This window comes from Camelina sativa, chromosome 15, assembly GCF_000633955.1.
Source record: "Camelina sativa cultivar DH55 chromosome 15, Cs, whole genome shotgun sequence".
Taxonomy (NCBI): domain Eukaryota; kingdom Viridiplantae; phylum Streptophyta; class Magnoliopsida; order Brassicales; family Brassicaceae; genus Camelina; species Camelina sativa.
Window position 1 is genome coordinate 1,804,462 of NC_025699.1, and position 21,142 is coordinate 1,825,603.

The following is a 21,142-nucleotide window of genomic DNA, read 5'->3' on the forward strand; positions in this document are numbered from 1 at the left end:
TCTAGAAATAAATTTAGAACCAGTTAGAACTGAAATAATCACTATAACCTCATCCACTGGGTATCATAGTTACGAACTAATTAAGAAATACATACCTTATCATAGAATCAGAGGATCCAGACAAGCAAAACCTGCAGTCTCAAAGTGAGAAACACGAGGAAACTCAGTCAGTCAGAGAAAAAAATAGAAACAAAATAAACCATTGCTGGCAAAAGAAAAGAAAAAACTTTACCTGCCAGTCGAGTCCAGAAGCAGCACTCTGACATTATCTGTATGCCCCCTAAGCTTCATACTCTTTGAGCCGGTTCTCGGGTCCCAGACACGTAAAACCTGCAATAAAAAGAAAGAACTGAGTAGTATTCAAAAATCAAAAACCCAACAAGATTTATCGGTTCTTGTTCCCAGGTATATTCTATGCAACCTGGATTGTATGAATACCTTCTCTGTTCCACCAGAGACGAGCATCGTCCCGGTATCATTCATCGCCAAAGCATACACGGACTCCTTATGGCCTTTGGCAATTGTTGGTGTGTACCCATGAGATGGAGATGACTGCACAGAGATATTGTTGCTTGAACCAACAGTTCTTAAACTTGTAACAGGACCATTTGCACCATTTGAAGAAGAACTATCTTCATTAGCGTCATTAGGTTTTGTAACTGGTGACAAAGCAGCTTCGATATCCCATATAAAAACTTCCCCACCAAGGCCACCAGATGCAACAACATTACTCTAAAAGTTGCGACATCAAGATAGGATCAGAATGTGACAATGAGAAGCACATAAATCCTACAAAACTTGCACCACCATACCAAGAATTTTTTTTTTCAGGTGGAACTATAAAGGAAAAAAGCATGAAGAATGACAAATTACATTTTTTGCCGCAACTGCCAAACAAGTAACATAGTCAGAATGCTGTCGGAGAGTCCTCGTACAGACTCCAGCTGATAAGCCGTCCCATGTCTAGATACAGAATATTAAGCCGCACTTAGAAACCAATATGGTAATACAAAAACAAAACAAAGTATAATGTCGGTTATATCTGCTGGCAAGACATTCACAAACCTTGACTGTAGTGTCTGCAGAGCAAGAAACAAGAGTGCTTTCACCAGCCAGAGTAGCGTCGTTCACCTGACCAGTAAACATGGGGGTTTAAAATAATTAGATGCAAAATAGAACAGGATTCACCTCAGTAAACACAGGATCCTAATTACCACTGATCATCTCTATACAAATATAAATTTCAAATGCCAGGAAAACTATATACCCAGTCAACATGAGACTCAAACGTAGCAGAGCAAAAGGTAGCATCATCATCAAATGCCCATCTCTTGAGAGTACCATCACGACTTCCAGTGAAGAGGTAACTTTGATCATGAGAAACAGACGACTTCAACACATCCAAGCAATTAATGCCAGCACAATGCTGCAGGATGCACATAACATAAGAAGAAAATCATCAGGATTGAGTTGAGAATGAGATGTCACTTCATACAATTTCAACTATTAATAGGAGCTAGAAAAATAAACAAGTGCGGATTGCAACAAACAAAATTGGTGTAAAACAACCTGACCTTTGTGTCGTTGGCATCATTTAATACGTAAGTAAGCTTTTTCTCTTTGCGAGTACGAACAGAACCGCCATTACTGCCGGCACTTCCAACCCGGTGCATTTCAAATTATCCTGAAAGGAGAAGCACAAAAAAAGTAAGGGACAAAACAACCTCCTCTATATAGTTATCATCATCATCATCATCCAAAACGAAACAACACCAACACAAATACGTTGCTAAAGACAAAGCTGGTAGTAGAGTGAGTAATCTGAACTGGGAACGAACAAAAGAAAAACCTATGGGACAGCCATAGAGATTCCCCCCAAGCTCAGAGTAAGATTCTACAGAGAATCTTAATTATTCCGGTCAAAAAAAAAAAAAAAGAGTTATCCACATCTAATAACAGTTTTCTCAATTGACTCATCATCAAAGGAGATCAAAATCAAAAAGGCCGCACACAATTCCGATGTACAAGAGACAGATTACAAAATCAATCATCACTACTCAGCTCTCTAAGACTCCCACCCAACTTTTGATCCATACACAGTACCCCAACAAAAAACAATCATCGATTTGTACATCGAACATACACGATTAGTTCCAACTACTTACTCAATTTCTAAGAGGATAACAATAATATCTAAAGAAGAGGAAAAAAAAAAGTGGAATCAGTCGTAAGCGAAATTATTAAACATACCTTAATCCGAACTTCAGATGTAATCGATGATTGTAACAACGTGATTAAGCAACCCAAAAACACACAGACACAGAGTTTTTGGAAAGGAAGATACAAACCCTAGAATCGATCTTTAGCGCGGGGGGAGTGAATATAACGAGAGATTTGGGAATCGGATTGATCNACTTGGGAATCGGATTGATCTCAAAAAACTTTTAGCACAAATTTGGAAAAAATATTAGAGAAAAAAAAAACAATTAAATTAAAGAGTCAATAAAAAGGAAGAAGTCAGAAGAAGAGCAAAGCCGTGATTGCGTTTTGGAGAATTGGAAGAAGAAGAGAAGAACGAACAAACGAACGAAAATAATAAAAAGTTTTTTTTTTTTTTTAATAATTTGGGAAATTGAGGAAACACAACAAAAGTCACAAACTCTATCTCTCTCTCTCTCTCTCTCTCTCTCTCGCGCACTATCAAAAAAAGACTCGAGACTTGGTAAAATCAGCCCATATCACAATTGGGACTACTACTCTCTACAATAGCGTTTTAGTCCTACTAATTTATTCATAAAAATCGAAATTTTTATTTATTTTTTTATTTTTTGGGATGGATAAACATTAATAATATATGCTATTTTCTTATTGGATGGATGACGGTTGCTAAAAGTTATTTCAGTTTTTGACCACAAAAAAAAAAAAAAAAAAAATNACATTAATAATATATGCTATTTTCTTATTGGATGGATGACGGTTGCTAAAAGTTATTTCAGTTTTTGACAAAAAAAAAAAAAAAAAAATGTTTGGGGTAATTTTGTAATCTTATAAATCGCTAGTGGAATAGTTTGTTAGTGTGATCGATCACCAAAGAGAGAGCACTCGAAGATAATAACAAGTTTGGTGAAGTCCAATCAAAATATCTTTACATTACGAATTGTAAAAGATCAAGTGAGGAGGTCAAGAACATGGTATGTGTGTGTGGCACAATAGAAGAAATTATTGGTATACAATCATTAATTTCTTATAAATCTAAGCATTCATTGCCTGAAGATATTATCCTAAAAACTTTCAGATCCTTATGAATTGAAACAAACAAACAAACACATGCTCATTCACCTTGTTTTGTGTTATATACTTACTTTTTTTTTTTCTTTTTTTTTTTTAATATACTTACTTCTAATGAATACTACTCATAATCATCTTTTTTTTTTTGGACAAATCATCTATATCCAAACATCAAATCTTATTCCTTCTAAGACAAATATTACCTATTAGAAATCATAACTAGAAAAACAAATTATGCAACAAAAATACTTTTGATTCTAAAGCAATAGTAAACAAACACTTTGTTTTTTCTTTTCAAATGTAATGTAAAAAAAAAGTAATTAAATTAGTAAATACTAAATACAATGCATTACGAATCCATTGTCTCACTTGTTTTTTTCTTTCTTTGACATTCATTGTCGCACTTAAAAAAACATAAGTCAAAGGCTTCGATAGATCAACACCTTTTAAAATGGGTAAATTACAAAACAAAACTCTTTTTATACAATAAAACTTATTTGACAAATGTCCTTCAAATATATATTCTTACCAAACAACAACAAAAAAAAAAAGGAAAACATTGACAGTTTTACCGTTAATTCATGATTATTTTTTTATAAAAGTGTCCTGCAATGAGCATCTTGATTTAGGATTAAATCCTAAAAAGCTTTACAGCTGTAAAAAAACCTAATAGTATTATTATAAATTAGGATCTGAATCACAAAATATATATAAGAAAAAAAGAAAAAAAAAACTAAATTTTACGACATTACTATTATTGGTTAAAACGAACTTATTTCCACTACTAGTTTCCTAAAGCAGAGTCGGTTTGTGGGGATCTCTCTCTTTCTTTCTTCTTCAATGGCGTTTCTCTCCTATTCTTCATCGTCTCCGGCGACGATGCAGAAAGGAATCTTTGTCTCCATGCCCGTACTTATACTCTCGGTTTCGTTCGCAGCTATTGCCTTTTTCCTCCTCTCTTCTTCTCTCTCGTCTTGCTCCTGTCCTCCTTCTATACCTTCCCCTGTTAACGACGCCGTTGAAGCTCCCGTCGGCGTTGATGTGAGGATATCGCCTACAAAAGATGATATTGAGTGGGTTAGAGATCTGATTAGATCCAACGGTTTGCATATGCAGAAGAATGAGCTTCGCAAAGGGATTAATCCTCGCACTAGGGATCAACAACTCGCAGATCTGATTCAGTAATCATCCCTACAGGCTCCTTTTTTTTTGTTGGATACTTTTGAGTGTTATTCTGATTTGATGTTAGCTTAGCTAAGTGGTTAAAGTTCGGTATATAAAGATCGAATTTTTTAATAGATATGTGTATGTGAAGTCAGTAGCTTTATATGGCTTCATTGCATCCTCTTTTAAGTAATTAGAAAGTGACAAATTTTATAGTTTTTGAATCCATATCTATGAATGAAGTCGTATAATTTACTGTTACTATATTGGAAATTGAAGATCACAGACCTTACATTGGATAGTGAGAGCAAACGGATCTGAGTGCTGTTTAGAGATTTAGCTATGGAGTTTGTCATGTAGATTGGTCGTATCAGAGTGTTATTTTGTTTAACTCTAATATAGTCACCGTCTTTGCAAAAGTAGTGGTTCATTTTCATTGTTCTGTTTTTTTATACTCTAAAGGGTCTGTTTTGGCATTACCTTTTTCCTGATTTCACTCTCTTTGAAATTCAGGTACAAGGGTATATCTCATTACGAAGGAGATGAAGCAAACAACCATACAGCTCTTCCATGCCCTGGTGAGTTACTAGTTGAGCAGCATCACAGCAACTATGGTGAACCATGGGCAGGTGGTCGTGATGTATTTGAGTTTTTGGCTGAATCAGCTAAGCTTAAACCAAACTCCCGTGTTCTAGAAATTGGATGTGGCACTTTGCGTGTTGGTTTGCATTTTATCCGTTATCTTAGTCCCCAACATTTTCACTGCCTTGAAAAGGATGAGCTTTCGTTAATGGCTGCTTTAAGATATGAGCTTCCAGCTCAAGGTCTTCTACATAAACGACCTCTTATTGTAAGAGGCGATGATATGGAATTCAGCAAGTTTGGTTCAGATACAACCTATGATCTGATATATGCAAGTGCTGTCTTTCTCCACATGCCTGATAAACTCGTGTGGACTGGTCTCGAGAGATTAGTGGAAAAGTTAAAGCCTTACGATGGGAGAATCTTTGTTTCACATAACGTAAAGTTTTGTTCGCGGTTAGGAGGAGACAAGTGTGCGCAGAAGCTAGCAAGTTTAGGACTTGAGTATCTTGGGAAACAAACACATGATAGCTTGCTGTTCAATCACTACGAGATCTGGTTCGGGTTTAGACGGTTCAAAACATAAAGCCGGGTGAAGTTTTTGCTGAGTCTATTTTAGTTTTCTTGACACGCCATTGTTCTCCATTCTCTGAGGATTGGATCAAGAGGTTTAGATATTGTTTTGGTGAACAAAAGCAAAGATTCTCTACAAAGGTTGTGAATTAGAAAGATTGTTCTGTATCAAATTACTTTTATTTTTGTGTCTATGTTCAGAGAGATATTTCACGTATTGTTTATATAGCCAATTGATTTAAGAAATTCTTTTGTTTGTAACCAAAGACAAATTCTTTTTCATATTTTAAAAGTTGTTACCACTTTGTTTGCCAGTAGTTTGATATAATGTAAACAATAGTACGCAAAAAAAAGGTTCCACCTGAAGTTACCATTCAAGAGACACAGACATGTCCAAACAGATCACAGAAGGATCACAGTACCATTTTCTGCAACAAGCAGCCATCATTTGAGAAATAAAATACTACATCTTAGAAGAACTAAGACCATCAGACTGACAATTATAGACCACACTCAATCTAAGACAATGGGGAAATCTTTTCTTAACCCACCTTGATCTTCAACCTCACCAGTTTTACCACAACCCTCGCTCTGACTTTCTGTCTCTTCTGCTTCCTCACCGATAGAGCTATCAGGCGTGAGTGGAACACTGGTGATAGCAGCAGGGTCTAGCTCGAAAGAACCAGCGGGAACTCCCTCTCTCTCCTTTCCATTTAACTTAAGTGATGGCACCCTGTGAGAGAATATTTGCATTTCCTCTGGTGCGATCATGAGTGAGACGACTCCATCCTTGCCAGCTTGTTCATAGACCGATACAAATCCCTCAACCTTTCCTAAATAGGCCACTCCAACACCTAGACAATCGTCAAAGTTGACCAGAACTTCCACAAAGTCATACTTATAAGGAGGCTTGTGCTGTTTGGGGTTATTGTTCCAGCTTTTGCTCCAGTCTCTGAAAAGAGCCCACGTTTCTCCTTTCCTTGGAACCACAGCGATGAAGTGTCTGCTATTTATGATGGGATTCATCACATGAGAAAAGGTCAACTGGCTTATGGTTTCTGTGATCCCTACTTTGAACCTCCCACAAGCAGCAGGAACAACAGAATCCTCATCTTTATGTTCAAACCATGTCAACTGAAGACTCGTCCCACGTTTATTAATTTTCTTGATCCGTCCATACAACCTAGGCATAGAATCTATACCATCGTATAGAGCCCATACTTGACCAGCCTTGAAAGATGTCATCGTCTTGCTGAAATCTGCAAACTCTGAATCAACACACAATAATGGCTCATGGTCCTCCTCATCACTGTCATCTATGGAGACAACTTCTTCAACATCTTCTTCATGTCCTTCACTTATTTGTACAGGAGAGGATGTAGAAGCCGAATCTTTTTCCATGTCTTCATCATTATGGTTGTATTGTCCAAGAGCCTCAGCATCTCTACCATTCGTTGCCAACAGTGAAGGCTCAGATTCTAGCCTACGTCTCTTCCGAGTCCCTGCTTGCATAGATAGTTCTTCAACTTCTCTCTGTTTCAATTCAATCTCTTGCTCCCTTTCTTCAAGTTCCTTTTCCTTTAACTCTAGATACTTCCTCTTAACATCAATCTCTATGGCTTCTTCCAGCTTTCTCAGTTCAAAAATCTCTTCTTTCTTCTCCAGTTCAGCTGATTTCTCTCTGAACTCATTCTCCCTCGCTTCAAGTTCCTTAAGAGATGCTTCCATCAGTTCAGCTTCCTTTCTCCTCCTCTCCAGATCCAGAATCTGTTTCCTTACAGATTCCTCCTTCAAATCCACTTCCATGGCTCGTTGCTTTAGCAAATCAAACGGCTTGTCGATTTCTTCCCACCGTAGCGATGAATCAAGAACTGATGAAGCTTTCTCATGAATCTGGTCTAAAATTTTATGCATCTCCTCCTTTTTTTGATCAACCCCCTCCACTACCATAAGGTCATATGCAGAAACCCTAAGCATTCAAAAATCAAATAAAAATACAATCTTTCATGAAAAATAAACGATTTGAGGCATTCACACCGCAGAAAACAAAAGCTTTCAGAGAAATAAGAAAAAGAAAAAACCTTTGTCGAGGTTCGTCTTCAGTTTGTGCCGGTGCCGGCTCCTGCTCCGGCGTGGGCGTGTCTCTTCCGAAAGATTGTGAATTTTCCGGTTCCATTATGGTTTTGCCTCGTTTTAGTTTGCTGTAAAGATTGGAGCTTTCTGAGGAAGAAGTATACTGAGAAAGTTTGCTTTTTTTTTCAGTTAGACAGAGAGTAAATTTGAAAACCAATTTTGAAAAGAAGAGAGAGATGACTGAAAATAGAATAAAATGGAGGGAGGATCATAAAAGTTTCAGGACAAATAAGTACGTATTTTTGTTTTTACAGCCGTTGGATTAAATTTCTTAAACCGTTAGATTACTTATATTATTGCTAACCGTTGGATTAAATTATCTTTGACCGTTGGTTTACTGAAATCATATTTTCTTTTGACCAGAGTTTTCTGATTATTATTTTTAGCCGTTTGATTTCGTTTGTCAGAAGATGAGAATCACGAGATTGATTGATTGCAATGGGAAGGGATTGGTTTGGTAAATGAATCATTAACTTTTAATGAAGTAAGCAAAGCACAATCAATATAAATTTGAAAAAATTACCTTTAAAAGTTGGATACATTCATCTTGTAAAATACTAAAATTAGTGGTTCAAGTATCATCTCGTGTTCAATTTTTCTAGTTCTAGTTTACTAATCTGAAAGATTAGAGCTTTTCTATGTGTTGCCATTACTTTTTTTCTGATTTAACGCTGTTGGAAATGAAGCAAAACAAGCACACAGATGAGTTATACTACTAGTTGAGTTGCGTATTTTAAGTAAAAAATAGGAAGCAAAACAAACACACAGATGAGTTACCATTACTTTACTAGGCTGAAGGCTCACAAACACATGCCAACTTCAATCTAAGACAATGGGGATATCAAGTCTTGATCCATTTTGATCTTCGAAGACCTCGCTTTCTTGTTCTGTTTCTTCTGATTGATCAAGACTGAGTATAGAGCTGGGGATAGCAGCAGGGTCTAGTTCGAAAGAACCAGCTGGAACTCCTTCTTTTTCTTCTCCATTCATTCTAAATGATGGAACTCTATGAGAGAATCTACGCATTTCCTCTGGACTGATCATGAATGAGATGACTCCGTGCTGCTTAGCTTTTTTATAGACCGATACAAATCCTTCAACCTTCCCTAAATAGGCCACTCCAACACCTAGACGATCATCAAAGCCGTGAAGAACTTCCACAAAGTCATACCTATAAGGAGGCTTGTGCTGCTCCGTGTTCTTTTCCCAGCTTTTGCTCCAGTCTCTGAAAAGAGCCCACGTTTCCCCTTCACTCGGATTCACAGCGATGAAGCGATTGCCACGTTTTGTGGGATGCATCTCATGAGAAAAGGTCAAGTGGCTTATGGTTTCTGTACTCCCCCATTTGAACCTCCCACAAGAAACAGGAACAGAAACAGATTCATCATCTTTAGATTCAAGCCATGTGACTCGAAGCCTCGACTGAGACTTGGTAACTTGCTTGATCCGAGCATACCACCTAGGCATAGAATCTATACCATCATACAGAGCCCATACTTGACCAACCAAGAAAGAGCTCATAGTCTTGGTGAAATCATTAAACTCAGATTCAACACAATTTTGTTGTTCTGTATCTTCATCATCACTGTCATCTGTCAAGACAACAACTTTATCAATATCTCCTTCATGTGCTTCACTTACTTGTACAGGAGAAGAAGCTGAAACTTGTTTCTCCTCAGTCAAGTCAACCTTCCTCGAATCCTGAAGCAAACAAGGCAATTTCTCTTGTGCGTTAAGTTGAGAAGCCACCACCATTTCATCGTTCTTCAGAACCAACCCCACCACATCTGCTTCCAGAAGCTGTTTCATACCACATCTGCTTCCAGAAGCCTCAGTCTTCCTCGCTCTATCTTCTTCAACCAGAATCACTCGCCCTTCCTTATTCTCTAGCTCCAGAATCTGTTCCTTTACTGATACCTCCTTCAACTCTACTTCAACGGCTAGTACTGATGAAGCTTTCTCCTGAATCTTATCTAAGATATTATTATGGTTCTCATCCTTTTCTTGATCTAAACCCTCTAAATCACCCTCCACCACCATAAGATCATAAGCAGAAACTTGTTTCTCCTCAGTCAAGTCAATCTTCCTCGAACCCTGAAGCAAACAAGGCGATTTCTCTTGTGCGTCAATTTGAGAAGCCACCACCATTTCTTCGTTCTGCATCTCAAGAGCCAACCCCACCACATCTGAGTCCAGAACCTGTTGCAGATCAGATTCATTTTCTATCTCCTCCAATGCACTCGTTGGCTCAATGATGGAAGCCTCAGTCTTCCTCGCTGTATCTTCTTCAACTTGCTCTTCCTTCTTCTTCTTCTCCAGCTCTAGAATCTGTTCCCTTACAGATACCTCCAAATCTACATCAATGGCTAGTGATAAAGCTTGCTCCTTTTCTTGATCTAAACCCTCTAAATCACTATCCACTACCATAAGATCATAAGCAGAAACCCTAATAATTTCAAAAAAAACCAAAAATCCGGTCATGAAAACCAAAATTAAACCGATCAGAGAGAGAGATCCATGTAATCGGAAGCTTCCAGAGAAAAAAGAAAAATTTAACCTTTCTCGAGATGGATCTGCAGTTTGTACCGGCGCCGGAGTGTCTCTCCGGAAAGGTTGTGACTTTACCGGTTCCATTACAAATTTGCCTCCTTTTAGTTGCTGTGAAGAAGATTGGAGATTTTGAGCTATAGGAGGAAGAAGACTGTATAAAGTTTGCTTCTTTATTTTGATTTATTACCGTTAGACACATCAAATTTGAGAAAGAAGACAAAGAGAGAGAGAGAGATGATTCGACTGAAAATAGCAAAAAATTGGAGGGAGACTCAGAAAAGTTTTGCATACACAATTCGAGTAAAAACAAATACAGAAAGAAGAGTCAAAGTCCGTCGTTGGATCAAATTATTTTCAACCGTTTGATTATTTTTGAGCAAATCTCTATTATGTCCTTTTTCACATATGTGTCTGTCTATCAGACGAGAAAGATAAGCCCATTAAACATATATAATAGGCCCAATATATAATAGGCCCAATAGATATTAGGTCACAAGAATATACATGAGAAAAACATATCTATGCTATGCAACACAAATATAAACAAGAGAAGTAGAGAACAGTTATAAATTAAAAAAAAAAAGATGGTTGATGATGATGGAAAGAAAGAGAGTCGTCGACGTAATTAATAAAAAGTGTAAAAACATCCATGATCCATCTACTCGGGTTAATGTACTTGAGCTATATATAAAAAAAACAAAAGTTCATTTAATTACTCCCTCCGTTTCATAATATACGATGTTTAGAGGATTATTTTTGTTTCATAATATAAGATGTTTCCAACTTTCTATGCAACTTTTAGATTAATTTTATATTTTCTATTATGCAGTCTTGGGTATGATTGGTTAAACTTTTTAAAAGTAACTTTTTCTTAATATGTGTGTTTCTACTAAAACATCCTATATTTTGAAACAGAGGGAGTATTAAAGAAGTTAAATAGTTTTGTGATAAATGAATAAAAACAAAAAAAAAATTGAGGGGGATGGGAAAGAGATAAAAAGGTTATAGCAAAATGACAAAGAATATTAAAGAAAAGATTGCGACAGCTGAGGTGTGATCATTTTGAATCCCTTAATAGGACAACAAACACTATTTTTTTAATTTTATTATTTCTTTCATATAAACTTTACATTAAAAAAAAAAAAAAAAAAAAACAAGCTGTTCTCCATAGATGTTGACCGCCAAACTCTAATGCTTCCAAATCTTATTTGGTCATTTTGTTTTTTGCTATGCACCTTTTTACAAGCCACACGCCTCTTTCCCTATCTTTTTTATTATTTTGTTAACATTTTCGATATAGGTTTTGCTTTGGTACGTATACGGTATACCATTATCATTATACAACTAGAATATGACCCGTGCTAGAGCACGGATTGAAATTCCTTCATTTAGTTTATTTTGGTAATTTTTATTTAAAACATCGTATATATAATTATTTTATTTGTTTTAAAAGGTTTTTTGTTGGATGGAAATACTATGGCATGAAATCATAGGTTGAATATGACTTATGAAAATAACATCTATTCCGTAAGTTATATTCTAGTATATCTAGATTTTGGCCTCTGGTAGAAAGCGGATTAAGTTGTGAGATAAAAAAAATTGTTTGTTAATTTAATTTGATTTGTTTAGTGTTTAAAATTATATATTGTATTTTGATTGTTAATTCTATGACTTAATCTATAGTATAGCGCATATTAATTTTAGGACCCATGCTATAACAAATCAAATTAAAAATTATAAACATTCTAATTTGAGTGAGTAACGCATATTAATTTTTAGGTATAAACATTCATAGGTATGACTTAATCTATAGTATAGCGCATATTAATTTTTTTCCATATTATTTACCCATGCTATAACAAATCAAATTAGAATGTTTATAATTTTTAACTTTTTAATTTTAAAGATTCTAAATTAAATTATTTTAAAAGTTTATTATTGTATATAAAACTATACAATTCAACAAAAGAAATATATGAAATGAATTTAAATATTCAAATTTTGACCCGTTACTCAGTCAAAATTTTCTGATAAAGTTAGGTAAGATTTTATTTTTTTAGTATAGTCGGAAATCACTTGTAATCTACGGAAGAGTGATTAATTTCTATTAATTTCTGAGATTTGTTTTATTTATATATGGTTAGTTAAATATTCTTTGAGATTTTATTTTATTCTTTGTAATATCCTTTTTAAGAGGATCATAATCTTAAATCTATATAACCTATCAAATAAATAATCCATATAATCTATTAAATAATTAATCTTAATTATAACCAATATTAATATTATATGGTCTATCAATTTGAAGTCGTGTACTTCCGTTTTATTAAATAGAGGATATTTTTAAACAATCATAATTTTAAAAATATGTTTTCTCGGAAAATGTTTAAAATATGGATATTTTGTATATTTTTTCTTCTGATTAATGGGCCATATGTGGATTAAAAGATACTAAACAAACGATTTACAATGCCATAATTGGGCCTATGTTATCGTAGAAGCCTATTATGTATTACTATTGTTTATTATAATATATTATCCGATTAAAAAACCGAAGATATATTTGCTCCACGATTTATGGGATTTATGGATTTATTATTTATTATCTATATATGAAGAGTTGTTAATATATGGTGAATGATTTATGATTAATGTATATCCTGTGTATAACCTATTCATATGCATTTGTAACCATTTATAAAAAATATAAAGTCTACAAAAAACTAAGTTGTGTACTTCCCTTTTATTAAAAGGGAGATTGTGATTATAGTGCTTATACAATCAATACTTAACCATGTGTATATGCCCTTACATGCAATTAAAACACAAAAGTTCAAGTCTATGTTGTATAGAGGTTTGACAAAAGAAAAAAGAAATAATGTTATATAGAGATCTACCCAAGTAATATAATTAATATCGATCAAGAAGCATGTTAGAACTACGTACGTACATGTTTCCTCGAACTACCCATATTGTATGATTATATCGCGCACGGTACGTATAATCTACATGGTGTTGATTACTGTTCTTTGGAAAACTTTTTTGAATATGTTCTTCAGCATTAAACTTGACTATATATTTACTTTCTACCTAGTTGAGTAAATTAGTAATTCTCAACATAATCGATCTTAGATACTGTATAAAACAATTACCGACACTAGTTTAGATTTTCCCAAATTTAAATTTACCGACATGGATTACTTTAATTTTTGTCTTAAACGTTTTACCGACAATACTTTCTAGCTGAGATTTCACGACCGAGATTGTGACACTCATTAACATAATTTTAAAGATTTAAAACCCAAAAAAAAAAGCAGCCTGTTAGCCTGCCATTTCAGCACCCAATCTTAACCACTTTCAATCATCAAATTGTAACATACTTGTCTCATATACATGCTTATTAAGGACTTTACGCAACACGCATAATTATATATACCTTATTGATTAGCTCGACACACTTCTATCAGTGGAGTTATATAATTAACTGAATCAATATAACGTAGTAACTCTTAATTATGAATAGTATTTCTCATTAAGATCTTTTTATGTATATGTAGCCCATACAGGACATAAATAATTGAGTTAAAAAAAAGTTAAAGCTATATATCGGTATAATAACTAAAAATAGTCATATGCTTTTTTTCGGCAGTTACTACAAGACTTACCCTTTTTAATTAAGTGGCTGATTTAATTTTAGTTGGCATAATTTAGATATTTAAGCTTTAATATTCTTGTCGTTATTTGGAAAAGAGTTGATCAACAACAATGACATATACACTCTACAGAAATTGTTAAATGCTTTCTTCCGGCTGGCCCATAGTTTTTTTAAAAATAAAAAGAAAGTTATTATTCCACGAATAAAAAATTGACACCATTACACTATTCAGCTCAATTCGTTATCAGTTAACTACTACTACTACTACTAAACATGAACTAATCATCATTATACAAAAGTTGTGTGGTGAGATCTATGCTAAAAAGAAAAAAACGAATAACGCATAGTCTTTTTGATGAAAGATGATGATGATGACATAGTATATGATATGGTAATGAAGAATATACCAATTCTTATCCTAAGAACATATTCTCTCTTTTGTGTTAGTGACACTTTAGAAATAAATAAATACTGTATATAGTTTTGTTGGATTAATCACTCTCCTCCCCCTACTCATGCGTCGACGCGTCCGAACATATGCGCGCACGTTACACGCCACACACTCATATCCATGCTAAAATACGCAGAGATATTCCTTATCCTCCACCTCTTGGCGTTGGCGTAATATATATATCTTTCTTTTTTTTCCCCAATTTGTTTAGTCTTTACTCACTCTCACCCCCATTTACAGAAACTTACAAACAAAATTCACAAATCACACCGAAAAAAAAAAAAAAAAGATACGAGCTTTTGCGCTTCTCGTCCTTTCTTTTGCTGAATTCGATCTGGGTTTTAGGTGTTTCTGTGTTGTTTTTTTTTATTAAGTTGATAACAACAAGAAAACAAAAAAGGGAACTTTTCTTCAATGGCTGCGAGAGATGAAGTGAATCTTATTGAGAGCAGAGTAAGTCTTTAAGTTTGTATATATGTTTTTGGGTTGGTGATTTTGTGACATGGGTCTCTTTTGATTTCCTTGTTTAATTTTTGGTTCTTCCATGTTCTTTCTGGCTTTTGCTTTTGTGTGTTAAAGGTTATTATTATGTAGAATAGTTTAGGGTGTTTATGATTTGGGTTACATCAGTTCTTTTCACAAGAAACTAAAATTTGAAAGCTTTATATTAGGTCTTCAATTCGATTGAAACGTGTCGTTTGTTTGTTTAAGAGAGTCCTTTCATAATCTCTGTGCTTTCCTCCTTGCCTTTTTCTGTCTTCTTCTGTTTTGTGTATTCAAGACTCTGTTTATCCAATTTCACCCTTAATTTCAAACTGACCCTTTTGTTTGATTGGTTTATACTGTATAGTGTTTAAGATCAAATAGTTTGATAAAGACTCTCTCTCTTTGATGCTTCAATCGAATACAAAAACACTCTCTTGTGTGGTTTCTGTATGATATAAGCTTAAGCCCTTTCATTGATCTCTCTTGTTGATGTGTGTTGTTTGATCTTGTTGCAGACAGTGGTTCCTCTCAATACATGGGTTCTAATATCCAACTTTAAAGTAGCTTACAATATCCTGCGTCGCCCCGATGGAACTTTTAACCGGCACTTAGCTGAGTATCTAGACCGTAAAGTCACTGCAAACGCCTTTCCAGTTGATGGTGTTTTCTCATTCGATGTCCTGATCGATCGCAGGATCAACCTTCTAAGCAGAGTCTACAGACCAGCTTATGCAGATCAAGAACGACCTCCTAGTGTTCTTGATCTCGAGAGGCCCGTTGATGGTGAAGTTGTCCCTGTTATACTCTTCTTTCATGGAGGTAGCTTTGCTCATTCTTCTGCAAGCAGTGCAATCTACGACACTCTTTGTCGTAGGCTTGTTGGTGTTTGCAAATGTGTTGTTGTCTCTGTGAATTATCGACGTGCACCGGAGAATCCTTACCCTTGTGCTTATGATGATGGTTGGATTGCTCTTAATTGGGTTAACTCGAGATCTTGGCTTAAATCCAAGAAAGACTCAAAAGTTCATGTTTTCTTGGCGGGTGATAGCTCTGGAGGTAACATAGCGCACAACGTGGCTTTGAGAGCTGGTGAGTCTGGAATAGATGTTTTGGGGAACATTTTGCTGAATCCTATGTTTGGTGGGAATGAGAGAACTGAGTCTGAGAAAAGCTTGGATGGGAAGTACTTTGTGACGGTTAGAGACCGTGATTGGTATTGGAAAGCTTTTCTACCAGAAGGAGAAGATAGAGAGCATCCAGCGTGTAATCCGTTTAGCTCGAGAGGGAAAAGCTTACAAGGAGTGAGTTTTCCAAAGAGTCTTGTGGTTGTTGCTGGTTTGGATTTGATTCGAGATTGGCAGTTGGCTTACGCAGAAGGACTTAGGAAAGCGGGTCAAGAGGTTCAGCTTATGCATTTAGAGAACGCTACGATTGGTTTTTACCTCTTGCCTAATAACAATCATTTCCATAATGTTATGGATGAGATTTCTGCGTTTGTAAACGCAGAATGATATGTTAACGCGGTGGTGTTAAAGAAAGGAGGGCTATTTTAACAGAGCCAACAAGTCTTTCAAACTAACAAACAGGTGAGATGTTCTCTCGGTTAGTTTTGTTTTAGTGTTTAGTATCTTAAGTGTGTGGGCGGTTTGTGACTGTTTTTAAACGCTGGATTATGAAACGTTGAAGCCTGTAGAAGAACAGCGAAGTGTTCGGAAGACTTAAAAAAGGAACAGAGCACAAGTACTATATTTTCTCATCTTCTTTTTTCGTCTGTAATGTTTGGCTTTTTAGCTTTTAGTCTTATAGCCTTTATATACAAAATTGTAGTGATATTTGGTAAATGTAGGGTTTGTATTGTATTGTATTTGTTGCTCTTTTTTTTGGTTGTACTCTATGGTTTTTACTAAAAGAAGCATTGCATGTATAAATGCTGTTAAATACGAGTGAATGTTATACTAACCCTTAGTTTATTTCAATTCTAATGTTATTGTTAACAACGAAAAAAACAAAGAATAATTCTGTGTTTCAAAAAGCCAAAAAAGTATAGAAGGGTTTTTGTTTCTACATGTGAGGAATCTTTTGTGCAATGATGAGAAACAGCTAAAGCTTGAGGAAACAAGAAAAACGAGAGGAAAATTAGTTTTGCCCAATAAGACAATAAACAGAAAAAATGTACAGAAGAAGTGGTGTCCACCTTAATTTAAGACCATATGTAGAAATTGACCAAAGAGTATGCAAAACTGTTTTCACAAAAGAGAACATTACATGAAGAATATACTTGCCTTTGGATTACTATTAACATAATCCTTGTACATTCTACAAATCGGTGTATATTCATGGAATTTTCAACTTCTTGTTCTAGTAAACTTCCATCATAAACCAAAAGTCTCTGAAGTCTTAAACTCCAGACCTTTTTGCTTGGTTACTCAGAGACAGAGGCCAGCTCACAAGTCCAAAAAAAACATTTCAATAGATGCACAAATATATACATCTCAGGGAGAAACATTATATTCCATATTATAGTTTGTTGAGACCTAAAACAACATTATTTGCAAGGTATGAGTAAAAACTCACATGATACTCAGACTAAACTCGAAAATGAGATAAATGTCATGACTCATTATAGTGGTTACGTGGCAAAAACCATTCTGAGACTGTCTAGCGAGTCCTAGTCCTAGTCCTAGCAGCATAGACAAAAGATGCAGCAGCAAAAACTGTAGTTACTGAAGAAACGAGAGTCCAGAAGTTTTGCTTCTTGTGTGCCTCTTCCGTTGATTGCTTCATGATCTCAGCTTCTTTCTTCATTTCCTCGATTATGTCCTCTTTGTTTTTGAATGCTTTCTCTATCGACTCTAGCTCCACAACATATGACTCTGTTCCATTTTCTCGCTTCTGTTGCTCGCTACTAATCAATCTATCTTCTTGGTTCTCTAATTGAGACAGCATAGATGCAACACTCTTTACCATCACCAAGCTGCGTTTTGCATCCATTCTAGCGGATTCTAGTTCTGCTTTCAGAGCATCCATAGCTTTTTTGAGCTGTACAAGCTCCTTTTCAACTATAGCCTTTTCGCTTTTCAATGATTCAGATTGACTCTCCAAATCATTCTTCGCTGTAAACAACCTCTCGCACTCAATCTTAATTTTTTCAAGCTCTTCACTAGTTGTCTCAGTCATCTTCTCTGATTTTAAAACCTTTGCTTTAAGATCCTCTCCATGTCTCTTCTCCTCCTCAAGTGCCTTATCAGCTTCTTTTTTCTTGAGCTCAACTTCCACAATGGCATCGCTTAGCTGACCAACTTTGCAGCTAAGCTGATCGTTAATTTCGGTTTGATCATCACAATCCCTTTGTAGCACAGCAACAGCATGCGTTAGCTCATCAGCCTTTTGATTCAGCTCATCAAGCTTTACCTCCCGACTAAAAACACGCTCCTCAAGCTCAATCTTCTCCCGAGACAACTGGTCAATCAACTTCTCCTTATCAGATGACTGCATATTGACCATGTCCATCTGTTTCTCTACTGAATTCTTCTCCTCCACTAACCTCTTAAGCTCAGATTCCTTGACAGTCTTCTCTTTCCCTAATGCATCAATTTCCACAATCATTCTTCTCTCTTTCTCCATAGACTCATTAAGATTCTTCTCCAAACTGATAACTAGATCCTTCAAAACCCTCTCATCCTTTGTCAAACTCTGCACAGTCTCATTCAACTTGTCTAGCTTCTTCTCCAACTCCAAGATTTCTCCTTTCTGTTCGATCTTTACACTCTCCATCTCATTCTTTTCACTCAATAGCGCTTCAATCTCACTCTTCAATCCATCAATCTCCTTCTTCCCATCCTCAATTGTCTTCTCCAAACCAAACTTCTCCTTGTTTACCACTTCAATCAACTCCTCTCTCATCTCCCTCTCCTTCACCAATTTATCGTTTTCAGATTTCAATTTCCCAATCACAATCTCCAAATCAGATTCTTTCTCCTCCAACCGAACCACACACTCCTTCAACCGATTCGCTTCCTCACTCTGCAAATCAAACCGGTTCTTGATAAAGTCCCTCTCATCACAGACCTTCCTAATCTCTTCCTTCTCCATCTCAACCTTACCCATAAGCTCATTTCTTTCCCCTTTCAAAACCCTAATCTCGCTCTCTCCATCCCTAATCAACCTCTCAACTCCAACACCCATCTCTCTAAACCGGCTCTCAACAAAATCAACAACCAAACCTAACTCAATCTTCAAACCGAAATTCTCATCACTCACCTGATCCAACTCGCCACACAAACCCATTTTCTCCGACGCGAAACGAGCCAACTCGGTCTCCAACTCGTCTTTAGCGTGAACGAGCGAATCGATCTGATTTCTCTTTTCCATAGTCTGTTTGAGAAGCATCTCGTTGAGAGACTTCAAGTTCTTGAACCTCTCCTCGGAAGAATCGTGTTCTTCCATGGAAGACTGACGACTGAGGAGCGCCGCCGTGGCTTTCTTGTCAGCCTCGGGTGCTTTCGGGTTATCATTAGTAGCGGTTTCGTTACTGTTACGCGACGCTTTCTTCTTAGCCACCATTGGTTTTTGCGGATTCTCGAAAGTGGTGACGGAGATTAGGGTTTTTGGGGATTTCGATGGTCAGACTCAGACTCGTTTTGAGAGAGACGAAACGTTTTTTTCTTTTCTTTTGGGGGTAAGTTTGCAAAATTCAAAATTCATGGCCCAGATTTTAAGATATAAAATTATCTTTATCTGATTTTAGATATTTTTCGTCAATCTAACACGTGACTCCCACGTGATTTTAGTCTTTTCGGTTCAATTGTAAACATATATATGAATGTGCTTTATAAACCGAATTTAAGAGGAAGTGAACCGGTTTGTTTCTGTTTGTTTACATCCATATTCTCTAGTTTTTTTTTTTTTTTTTTTTTGGTAATTTTTTCATAATTTACATTCTCCAATGATTAAAAAAAACCAAGAATAGTATTATACTATTATTAGGTATTCTTGTTGAATTTCAAGAAGCTAAAGCAATCTCACGAATGCGATCAAGATCTCGAAAGTGCTTAGTTGAGTTATATTCTACACTATCTAACGATTCTTCAGAATACGTTCGTTGCATCATCTTTCTCTTGGCTTCTTTTGGAGTCATAACCACATCTTCTTGTCCTAGTAATAACTCCACAACCTGAAACACATATGTCAAAAGTAATTTAACCGATCAAACCAGATTCAAATGTCCAGCATCTACATAACGTTTAAACCGGACTTAACCAGTAGATGGTAAATCACAAAAAGGACAAGTAAACTTGAGAACCTAAACCAGGACGGATTTAAACCTAAACCGGGATAGATTTAAATTGTACCTGGCTCATCCTGGGTCGTAGAAGAGAAGACTGCTCGATGCATAAAGAAGCCGTGGAAGTTAACCGGATTAGCTCTTCTCGGTTATACTCATCTCCAAGCGATGGATCCACCAGTTCTCTTATCGCTTTTTTGTCTAGCAATGGCTTAGCCTGTGACCATATAAGAGAAAAGGAAACATATATAACTCGTACCAGACTGATAAAAAGGAATGTCGAATTGACAGTGAACCGGTCCGGTTTAGTCTAAATGTCAAACCGGTCTTTATACTCACCCATAAGACAAGGCTCTGCTGAGACTCGTCAAGAGCAGGATGACCGGTTATGAGCTCCAAGAGGAGAACTCCAAAGGCAAAAACATCAGTCTTCTCGTCCACAATTCCATGCATGAAATATTCTGGTGCAAAGTACCTAAAACATTGTCGAAACCAAATTCTTCATTGAACCGCACAATAAAACGTATAAATGTTTTCCTAAAATAGTTACCCGAATGTTCCCTCGAACTTGGAAACGTTATGGTGCGTCAATTGCTTGGGAAGCCATTTGGCTAACCCGAAATCACAAATCTGCGGTTGAAAATCTTCGGTGAGAAGAATGTTATCGGCTTTGATGTCTCGATGAATGATTCGTCTTTGACAACTCTCATGAAGATACATTAGTCCATCTGCTGTTCCTAACGCCACCTTGTAACGTCTGCTCCAAGTCAGCTTATCTTTCGATGGTCCTGAGATAATTAAACTGCGCGTTAAGGATAGATAAGTTGAAAATGTCCGATCTATCCATTTAAGTTTAGGGGTGAACATACGAACCATGGAGGAGAGAGCCTAGGCTTCCAAGAGGAGATAACCGGAAAACGAGATGCATTCCACCCTCGATGCAACAACCGATGAATTTGGCAGTGTTAGGATGATC

The 21,142-nt window shown here is 36.1% G+C and overlaps 7 protein-coding genes across 9 annotated transcripts in view; 2 read left to right on the forward strand and 5 right to left on the reverse strand.

The window, feature by feature from the left end:
- Positions 1-2,406, reverse strand: part of LOC104748019 (WD repeat-containing protein 48 homolog) — a 15,582-nt gene extending 13,176 nt beyond the window's left edge. The window contains exons 1-8 of the mRNA XM_010469714.2: positions 2,251-2,406; positions 1,575-1,684; positions 1,268-1,426; positions 1,066-1,131; positions 874-963; positions 439-732; positions 233-330; positions 96-131 (exon numbers count right to left, since the gene is read on the reverse strand). Coding sequence (XP_010468016.1) covers positions 96-131; positions 233-330; positions 439-732; positions 874-963; positions 1,066-1,131; positions 1,268-1,426; positions 1,575-1,673 — 842 coding nt within the window. The 5' untranslated portion in view covers positions 1,674-1,684; positions 2,251-2,406. The remainder of the gene's footprint in view (positions 1-95; positions 132-232; positions 331-438; positions 733-873; positions 964-1,065; positions 1,132-1,267; positions 1,427-1,574; positions 1,685-2,250) is intronic.
- On the forward strand, positions 4,047-5,913 carry LOC104744638. The gene is made up of 2 exons (XM_010465716.2): positions 4,047-4,469; positions 4,966-5,913. Exons 1-2 carry the CDS (start codon positions 4,129-4,131, stop codon positions 5,618-5,620), a joined length of 996 nt encoding a protein of 331 aa, XP_010464018.1. The 5' UTR covers positions 4,047-4,128; the 3' UTR covers positions 5,621-5,913.
- On the reverse strand, positions 5,961-7,911 carry LOC104744639. Its single transcript, XM_010465717.1, has 2 exons — positions 7,689-7,911; positions 5,961-7,576 (listed from the first exon to the last, which is right to left on the reverse strand). Exons 1-2 carry the CDS (start codon positions 7,781-7,783, stop codon positions 6,121-6,123), a joined length of 1,551 nt encoding a protein of 516 aa, XP_010464019.1. The 5' UTR covers positions 7,784-7,911; the 3' UTR covers positions 5,961-6,120.
- On the reverse strand, positions 8,488-10,555 carry LOC104744640. Of its 2 annotated transcripts, XM_019236930.1 has the most exons (3): positions 10,298-10,555; positions 9,940-10,186; positions 8,488-9,540 (listed from the first exon to the last, which is right to left on the reverse strand). In XM_019236930.1, exons 1-3 carry the CDS (start codon positions 10,372-10,374, stop codon positions 8,560-8,562), a joined length of 1,305 nt encoding a protein of 434 aa, XP_019092475.1. In that variant the 5' UTR covers positions 10,375-10,555; the 3' UTR covers positions 8,488-8,559. The 2 variants fall into 2 exon arrangements, with proteins under 2 accessions (XP_019092475.1, XP_010464020.1); XM_010465718.1 differs by having other exon boundaries at positions 8,488-10,186.
- LOC104744641 (gibberellin receptor GID1A-like) lies at positions 14,607-16,833 on the forward strand. Of its 2 annotated transcripts, XR_760656.2 has the most exons (3): positions 14,607-14,849; positions 15,398-16,468; positions 16,569-16,833. XR_760656.2 is itself a non-coding variant. In XM_010465721.2 (2 exons), exons 1-2 carry the CDS (start codon positions 14,811-14,813, stop codon positions 16,391-16,393), a joined length of 1,035 nt encoding a protein of 344 aa, XP_010464023.1. In that variant the 5' UTR covers positions 14,607-14,810; the 3' UTR covers positions 16,394-16,833. The 2 variants fall into 2 exon arrangements, 1 of the variants encoding a protein (XP_010464023.1); XM_010465721.2 differs by having other exon boundaries at positions 15,398-16,833.
- Positions 17,369-19,558, reverse strand: LOC104744642 (centrosomal protein of 128 kDa-like). The gene has a single exon (XM_010465722.2). It carries the CDS (start codon positions 19,443-19,445, stop codon positions 17,541-17,543), a length of 1,905 nt encoding a protein of 634 aa, XP_010464024.1. The 5' UTR covers positions 19,446-19,558; the 3' UTR covers positions 17,369-17,540.
- LOC104744643 (receptor-like cytosolic serine/threonine-protein kinase RBK2) overlaps positions 19,832-21,142 on the reverse strand; it is a 3,784-nt gene continuing 2,473 nt past the window's right edge. Inside the window, exons 5-8 of the mRNA XM_010465723.1 lie at positions 20,717-20,954; positions 20,506-20,641; positions 20,234-20,383; positions 19,832-20,055 (exon numbers count right to left, since the gene is read on the reverse strand). Coding sequence (XP_010464025.1) covers positions 19,885-20,055; positions 20,234-20,383; positions 20,506-20,641; positions 20,717-20,954 — 695 coding nt within the window. The 3' untranslated portion in view covers positions 19,832-19,884. The remainder of the gene's footprint in view (positions 20,056-20,233; positions 20,384-20,505; positions 20,642-20,716; positions 20,955-21,142) is intronic.

Coding starts and splice junctions, on each gene's coding strand:
- LOC104744639 (XM_010465717.1), bottom strand. CDS start 7,783: ATGGAACCGGAAAATTCACAATCTTTCGGAAGAGACACGCCCACGCCG. Junction 7,577..7,688: donor GAAGACGAACCTCGACAAAG/GTTTTTTCTTTT, acceptor TTGAATGCTTAG/GGTTTCTGCATATGACCTTA.
- LOC104744641 (XM_010465721.2), top strand. CDS start 14,811: ATGGCTGCGAGAGATGAAGTGAATCTTATTGAGAGCAGA. Junction 14,850..15,397: donor TGAATCTTATTGAGAGCAGA/GTAAGTCTTTAA, acceptor ATCTTGTTGCAG/ACAGTGGTTCCTCTCAATAC.
- LOC104744640 (XM_010465718.1), bottom strand. CDS start 10,374: ATGGAACCGGTAAAGTCACAACCTTTCCGGAGAGACACTCCGGCGCCG. Junction 10,187..10,297: donor GCAGATCCATCTCGAGAAAG/GTTAAATTTTTC, acceptor TGAAATTATTAG/GGTTTCTGCTTATGATCTTA.
- LOC104744638 (XM_010465716.2), top strand. CDS start 4,129: ATGGCGTTTCTCTCCTATTCTTCATCGTCTCCGGCGACGATGCAGAAA. Junction 4,470..4,965: donor CAACTCGCAGATCTGATTCA/GTAATCATCCCT, acceptor TTTGAAATTCAG/GTACAAGGGTATATCTCATT.
- LOC104744642 (XM_010465722.2), bottom strand. CDS start 19,445: ATGGTGGCTAAGAAGAAAGCGTCGCGTAACAGTAACGAAACCGCTACT.